Genomic DNA, 7,464 nt, shown 5'->3' with positions numbered 1-7,464 from the left:
CTCGTAAGCATGTGTGGGGATTAAAAATCACAGAGCAGTATTGCTGTTAGATGGACTCAGACCAATGCAATTTGTAGAGAAGGCTCTGTGTTATTTCATTTCCCCTCCTCTCTTGGGAGGGAAGAAGCAAAGAAGTATTTTCTGTTCCTTCTCTCTCTCTCTCTCTTCAACCAGCCACTGGGAGAAGACTTGTATCTGCTTGCTCCAGCATCAGGCTCATGCCTGAGGCTGCTTTCACTGTAAATACAAGTATTTTACCTGCATTTATTTTTACTGCTGTTGTTGGTAAGGACAGGTGCTTGACTGTGAGTAAACTATATGTTTTAGCCATACTTTTCAGTCGGTAGCCTGTTTCTATAATAAACAGGGTAACAGAAGGGGGAGATCAGCCTAAAGGCTTTTGTTTTTACTGTTTAAGATGCTCAGCACTGTGCTTCTAAACACAAGCGATAAGCTGATGTTTTGTCTGTTGGCCAGGTTTGTGGAGGAATAAAATATAGTTAATATATTCCCTCACCTACATGCTAAAACCTAACCAACATCTACCATAATGTGAAATCAAGCCATTCCAGGAGGTGTGCCGGAAGCTGAGGAGTGAGGGAGCAAATCATTCGATTCTGCTCCCTTGCCTCAGCCATGACCCCTCTGGTGGTGGGCAGACTGGGGGGTGGACTTCCTAGAAGCCTTCTCTTCCACAGTAACCAGGCCTGTATAGTCATTGCATTGCTGGTGGTGCCAGATCACAGGGTCTTTCTCAGAGCAGCGAGATACCAGGTCAGAGCTCAATCTGGCTTTATTGCTCTTCAGTTGTTGGCAATTGTGTAGTGGATCCAGTCTTCAAAGATGCAGACCTTGGTGTACAGCCCCAGCCGGTTCTCTTCACTGCAGCTTTTCTTCCAGGACAGCAGTCCTTGGAGGGCTTCTTCACACACAAGGGGGCTGCCCACATCTCCCTAAGACACAGACAACAGCTTTGGGACTCTCCAGGGGACAGGATCAAATCATGGCAATTTCTCACTGTCGTTATTTGAACTCTCAGGCCCTGGAGCACTGCCTGCAGCAGGAGAGAGGGAGCTGTGTGAGGCTTTCCCCAGCCACAAGTACCTCCCAAGAGGTTGGCTCTTGCAGCTGGAGAATTTCCCTTCCCCTGTTGGGGTGGGTGTGCGCTTGCGCTTACAGCCCCTCTGGCCCTCTCAAGAATGTAGGAATGACATAAATGCTATTTAACTTTGATATGGGGAGGATTTGGCACGGTGCCTTTTCATTGTACTTTTCAAATATATTATGCTTTGTTGTTTAGTTGTGGTTAATGTTCGGCCAGTAGCTACTAGCCTGCCTACGGAGCGTGCTTGTGCTTGTGAGTGAATTGGTTGGAGACAGCTCTAGTCTGAAGGGAAGCATTCATCTATATGGTGTGTGTGGATGCACATAATTAGACCATGTTACTGAACTCAAAGTCAGGGACACCTATACAACCTTACCTCCCACCAAAAAGTGCAGGCTCAGGGGGCCACCAAAACCGCACCTCTCACCCATGTCTTGGAGTGGCTAGGAGCACACATGCCCATCTGGGAGGCCAGGCAAGGCATGAAGGCTCCTCTAGGCACCCATCTCATCAGCCCTGCAGGACCATCTCCCAGGTTGGCCAGTGGTGCTATTGGAACTGTGAGTGGAGTGCCAAGCGGCGCTTGGATAGAAGAAAGATAGAGACAGCAGGTGAGAGTTGCAGGAAGAGAGGGAGGGAGAGAGGAAGAAGAGCAGTCCTGATGGTCATAGAGAAAATCACAGGCAGAGCATGAAAGGTGACAAAAAGCAAACTTTTGGAGTTTCTGGTCCATGGTCTCTCCCAGCTTCACATGTACTGATACAGCTTCTGGCCAAGATCGCAAGGGAGTCAAGGTATGCCTCTGCTTGTCTGCTCCCCACCCCCACCCCCAATCACTGGACTTGCCAGTAAAAAGAGAAGAGCCTCACCTTGCAGGCATCTTGGCTGCTGCCCAGCTGTCCAGCACAAAGCATCCTGTCAGTGAACCGTCCTGGGTAGACATTGTTGCACGTGGCATCAGATGTGACTGGAAGGTAGGAGCACTGCAGAAGGTTGTCTGTTCCATCAGCTGTAAGCCCAAAATATGTTGATCCTGAGCAGCTGCCTGGGGCAAGGCAGGAGGGAGACTCTTATGCTCAGGCCTCACCCCTCTCTCCTTGAGCTCTTTCTGCTTCAAGGGGGCACTGCCACCTGCCATGAATCTATCATAGAACAATGAATTGTTGGTGCCTCCCTCCCACCATTTGCCGTTCATCTACCCTTCCCTTTTTTGCACGGTGTCATTTATCCCATGCACCACTAAGGAACTTCAGTGCCCCCTTGCGTGTCCCCACCACAATCCCCCAAGACCACAAAGAGGGGCATCTTCCAGCAGCCCCCTGCTCCAGTCTGTCACAGTTGTTGCTGGTCCTGGTTAGTCTCTCAGCACCACCCTCTCTGTACTCACAGTTGCTGCTGATCCATTCTGAAGCCAGGCACTGGGTCCCAGCTATGGCACATTGGCTGGGCAAACTGATGGGCTGCACTAGCTCACCCAGGACAGCTGGTTGTGCAAGCTTGATGAGCATGATGTCATAGTCCAGTGTGTAGTTGTTGAACTGCTTATGAGGGACCAGCTTGGCAGCAGCAATGACCTGTTGCTTCTCCTTAGGAAGAGTCTCAGGGACTTGTAGGCCAAGCCAGACCTCCATGTGGTCTGGGCTGCTGGAAGAAGAGCAGGAGGGTCAATAGTGTTCTCCCTAGAGTTTTTCTGCCTCAGCCTGGGTTGAAAGATTCCTTGCTCACCCTCAAGGATTCTTGTGGGCAGGCAGTCAAATGCACAAGTTGCCCTCCTATTTCAAATGAGAACAGAGCAGCCAACAGCAGAGAATGGACTTTATTCCCTGTGGGAGACAGATTGTGTGCAAAGGGTGTGAAGCAGGCTTATACCCACCTCCTGCTGCACTGAGCTGAGGACAACACCCATTCTTGGCTGATGAGGGCCCCACTGCAGACATGGTGCACTGACTGGAGGGAGACTTGCCACGGCACAGAATCTTGTTGGCACTTGGCACTACCAACCAACTTCTCAGCAGCTGCAACAGCTCAATATATAATTGGTAGAGAGAAAAATCAAGACCTTTTCACTGGTTAGGAACATGCTAAAATGCAATGTGGCCTCGTGAACTCAGGAAATGGCATCCAGCCTATCCCATGGCATCTGTCAGCCAGACTACGGTAGCTAGATGAGGGCGCTGCATGCAATCTCTTCCTGCTAGTAAACAAAGGCTCAACTTTTTGCCACCATATCCTGCTTTCCACCTCCATCTCCCTGCATAGGAATCCTTTGAATTATTGGTCTTATATTGCAAGTAAGTGTGGCTGGCAACTGTTCCTGATTAATTTCTGCCAGAGTTCTACATACTCATACTGCTAAAATAAAAGCCACGATATTAAATCACAGGAAAGATAATAATGTATTATTGTAGACTATTCCAAAACAGTAACTATAGTACACTGCTGGTTTGCCCCATATAATAGTGACATTTCCTCTTTGTACAATCAACCCAAATAATTGACTGCTTTTAATTATTCTGATATGAGCTGTTAATTTATTTTCTTACAACCTGCACATATATATGTACTGTATATGTGTATTATTATATATGAGAATAAAATCAGCATGAAAACATCATTAAAATGCCAATAAATACTAATTAGTTAACAGAGTTGAGATTCCTGCATTGCAGGGGATTGAACTAGATGACCCTAGGGGTCCCTTCCAACTCTGCAATACTATGAAATAAGATTCATGTTACAAAGGCTTCTCTAAACATTAAAGTTTTCAAAAGATGTCTGAAGGGAGGGATGGCTTTTGGTGGCAGGGACTTCCACAGGGCAGTGGCTGCCACACCAAAGGCTCAATCCCTAATGACGTCCAGCTATACCTCAGGGTTCATTGGGGTGAGGAGACCAGCAGAAGTGCCCCATCAACAGATCTTGGTGGTCACGTTGGAAAGTAAGTACTTTGGGGTCTCATGGTACTTTGGGACCAAGTTGCTTAGGGATATGTCAGTTTCACACACTGTTACAGAACAAATTCAGTGATGGACAGCACAGATTGACCAAATGCTGCTATGGTAAGTCTAACACCACTGAGCTTTTTTAATAAAGTGGGACTGGGTGAATAGTCTGAATGGTCAGTGTAGAGAGTGGGTTTTTGGGTTGTATCCAACTAAGTAATACTCGGAGTAGTCCCACTGAAATCAGTGGACTTAAGTTAGGCATGCCCATTAATATCAGTGGGTTAAATCTGAGTATGACTGACAACGGTGATAGCCCTCCTGCATTTCTGTTTCCTGGCTTAACTGCCTGGTTCTCCTTCCCCTCCTCTGTTGGCAGGACACCTCTACTTGCACACTGAAATCTTAGCCCTCTTCTGGATTGATGGCCGTGGATTTGCATTCCAGCTTCTGTACTGCAGTTTTGTTCATCCTCACCCAACATTTCATGTCTATTCTTGGGCAGATAAACTGTCCAGATTTGGGGGGGGGGGATTGTACCTGCAAGAGCCGCCAGCAGTAAACTGCAACCCAGCCACAGCATGTTCTCTTCTCTCAAGCTGGCCTCACTGAGAATGCGGAGTCCTGTGTGCACCTGGAAGTCATCTAATCTCCCAGAATGGAGAGAAGAGAAGAAAGAATGTTTGCACAGCTTTCACATTGACTCTTGTCCATGCAGTTAGGCTATTTTTAGTAACATTTCTGAAGGAGATAAGATTGCTGCTCCTTTGGGTTTGTAGGAGGTCTGGGCTGCAGGTTCCCCAAGTTTTCAGAGTGTTTTGTATTCAGACCCAGCACTGGGGCATTGAGCAGCTCTTTCAGCCTAACAAATCATCAGTAAAAACAATTACAGCCTAGAAAACACAACAGTGGTACCTGAGGCGTGCTTTCCGTTCTCAGCCTGGGGCTAAGTTCTCAACCCAAGGTACTACTTCCAGGTTAGTGGAGTTTGTAACCCAAAGTGTTTGTAACCTGAGGTACCAGTGTATTAACAAAGTGGCAACAAAAATATGCTAAACATTACAATTACAGCAAAAATCATATTATATGATTAACAAAGCATTTATAATCTATAAAACAGTATTAGCAACTAAAAAAATAAACCAAGCGCTGTTAATACACGCACTCTCCATGCCCCCATGACTCATAATCTTTCATTCTATTCAGTTCATTGAAATAAACATAATGTCCATTGCTTAGCCAGCCTAGCCAGATGCTGCAGCAGCTGGTATCCTTAGGTGGCGGGCCAGGGCGGAGACGGTGGGACATAGACCAACATCTACCTTTGGGTAGCTCTTCCAGATGTTGTTGATGAGGAACATGTTCATGTCACCCTCAGGAGGTCAATTCCCACTCAAGGAAGCCCAAGATGAGCCTGTCCCTCAAGAGCAGCAATCCTGCTGACATGTGCTTGAACAAATTCTTCTAGCGGCAATATAGGTGTTCTATGAATTTGGGAGGGGAACCCCCCCAACCCCAAGAAAATAATAAATGATAGGGTTTTGATTCATAGGGTTATTGTCCAACCCCTTGCAATGCAGGAATCTCAAATAAAGCATCCATTTGGAATATGAAGGGAAAATACAAGCTGCAGACGAATTATGGGCAAGCTTATGCAAAACAACCTGGCTACGCTAGGGCTACTAAGAAGTGATGCAGGGTCACTGAGGGCCATTGGTAATGCAAGAGAACTGTCCTTCCCCCCTGCCCAGATGTACAAACAGAGACAGGAGATTTGGAAGGTTACTGGGGTAGCAGAGCATGATGTCATATGTAGAGTTGGGGGCTGAGAACAAAGGAGAGAACCATTTTGGCAGGATGGCTGAAGGGAGGCTGGGAGAGATGCCTTGGACTCCACTGCTGCACTGCTGTGGGGAACAAACCCCTCTTGGATGACCACTTTGTTAGATCTGGACTCCTTCCATCCAAATTCAGGTGTAGATATGTCAATATATCATATTTCTTAAAGCTACAACAGCCTCCTCCATGCCTTCATTCTCAAGGGAACACAGACCCTGGGTAAGTGCCTGGGACTCCCCTGGAATCTTGCCAAACCTCAGCAGAGATTGTGGGTGGCGTCCAACCAACAGGTGATATATAGATGTATTTATTTTGTGGAAAGATAACAAAGCAGTTCTGGTATGTTTCAGGGACTTTCCTCTCTCAGTTATTAAGCTGACATTTGGAAATGCTACAGGCAAGGTTTTCCAGGCCCCCATATGCATCAGGCATCTTCCATATAAAAAACTGAGAGCCAGTGTGGTGTAGTGGTTAAGAGCGGTGGACTCGTAATCTGGGGAACCGGGTTCGCATCTCCGCTCCTCCACATGCAGCTGCTGGGTGACCTTGGGCTAGTCACACTTCTTGAGTGAGTCTCTCACCCTCACTCACCTCACAGAAAATTTGCTGTGGGGGGGGGAGGGAAAGGAGATTGTACGCCACTTTGAGGCTCCTTACGTAAAGGTAAAGGAACCCCTGGCCATTAGGTCCAGTTGTGACCGACTCTGGGGTTGCAGCACTAATCTCACTTTATTGGCCAAGGGAGCCGGCGTACAGCTTCTGGGTCATGTGGCCAGCATGACTAAGGCGCTTCTGGTGAACCAAAGCAGCACACGGAAATGCTGTTACCTTCCTGCCGGAGTGGTACCCTACCTAGGAGGAACTGCGGTACCCTACCTAGGAGGAACTGCATTTCCATGACAAGGAGATTTTAGTTCCTTTAAATTTTAAAGGGCGGGGGCATTTAAATTTTAAAAGGCTGCTATTAGCCGCTATCACTTTTGGAGCTATGTTTGTGCATTGTGAGAAGGCACATATCTACATGGATTGTATCTCTAACACCAAGAAGCGTTTATTTATTAATATTTATTTATTTATTAGATTTATATTCCGCCCTTCATCACAAGACCTCAGGCACTTCACAAGTTTAGAAATCGGGTGAGAAATCCAGGATTGTACAATAAGTGCATCTGGGCACCAGTGGATCCCCACCACCACCACACCGACGGGCTCAGAGGAGGCCAGTCTTCCGAACTCACATGGCATTACATGGTGGGGCAAACACACACACACACACACATATCATATATGCAATATATATATAGGTGATATATATCTCACCTTTTCCCCATCCCAACACAACTTGTTACCAGAGCCTGGGCTGGAAGGGAGCAGCTTACAGCAGCCCAGCAATGCAGCTCACTCCGACTTTGAGAGACGGATTCCCGCCGCCACAAACCAGGCCAGCCTTATGAGACCCCATTGCAGCTGGAGGTTGGGCTGTGGAGAGGAATGCACACAACAACCTCTGCCGTGGCTGCTGCTGCTGCGAGAGAAAGCACTGAGGTGACCTTAGCTGTTTTGTTTTTAATAGGGTTT

General features: G+C 47.3%; 1 protein-coding gene across 5 annotated transcripts; it reads right to left on the bottom strand.

The window, feature by feature from the left end:
• Window positions 1-775: 775 nt before the first annotated feature.
• Window positions 776-7,464, bottom strand: LOC309343347 (trypsin-like). 5 transcript variants are annotated; one of them, XM_081864689.1, is made up of 6 exons: window positions 7,207-7,464; window positions 4,588-4,692; window positions 2,979-3,129; window positions 2,493-2,749; window positions 1,975-2,150; window positions 776-1,054 (listed from the first exon to the last, which is right to left on the bottom strand). In XM_081864689.1, exons 2-6 carry the CDS (start codon window positions 4,628-4,630, stop codon window positions 794-796), a joined length of 888 nt encoding a protein of 295 aa, XP_081720815.1. In that variant the 5' UTR covers window positions 4,631-4,692; window positions 7,207-7,464; the 3' UTR covers window positions 776-793. The 5 variants fall into 5 exon arrangements, with proteins under 5 accessions (XP_081720815.1, XP_081720818.1, XP_081720817.1 ...); XM_081864692.1 differs by lacking the exon at window positions 7,207-7,464 and having other exon boundaries at window positions 776-953; window positions 4,588-4,972; XM_081864691.1 differs by lacking the exon at window positions 7,207-7,464 and having other exon boundaries at window positions 1,975-2,114; window positions 4,588-4,972.

Source organism: Podarcis erhardii (assembly GCF_964252035.2).
Source record: "Podarcis erhardii genome assembly, chromosome: 5".
NCBI lineage: Eukaryota > Metazoa > Chordata > Lepidosauria > Squamata > Lacertidae > Podarcis > Podarcis erhardii.
Note: the sequence above shows the minus strand (reverse complement) of the source record. Positions and strands in the feature narration are given on the sequence as shown.

Bases quoted from the DNA above. Each gene is read 5' to 3' on its own strand.
- LOC309343347 (XM_081864689.1), bottom strand. From the start codon at position 4,630: ATGCTGTGGCTGGGTTGCAGTTTACTGCTGGCGGCTCTTGCAG. The intron at 2,750-2,978 runs GTGGGTATAAGC...CTCTTCTTCCAG, and splicing joins TCAGCTCAGTGCAGCAGGAG to CAGCCCAGACCACATGGAGG. The intron at 2,151-2,492 runs GTGAGTACAGAG...GCCTTGCCCCAG, and splicing joins AGAATGGATCAGCAGCAACT to GCAGCTGCTCAGGATCAACA.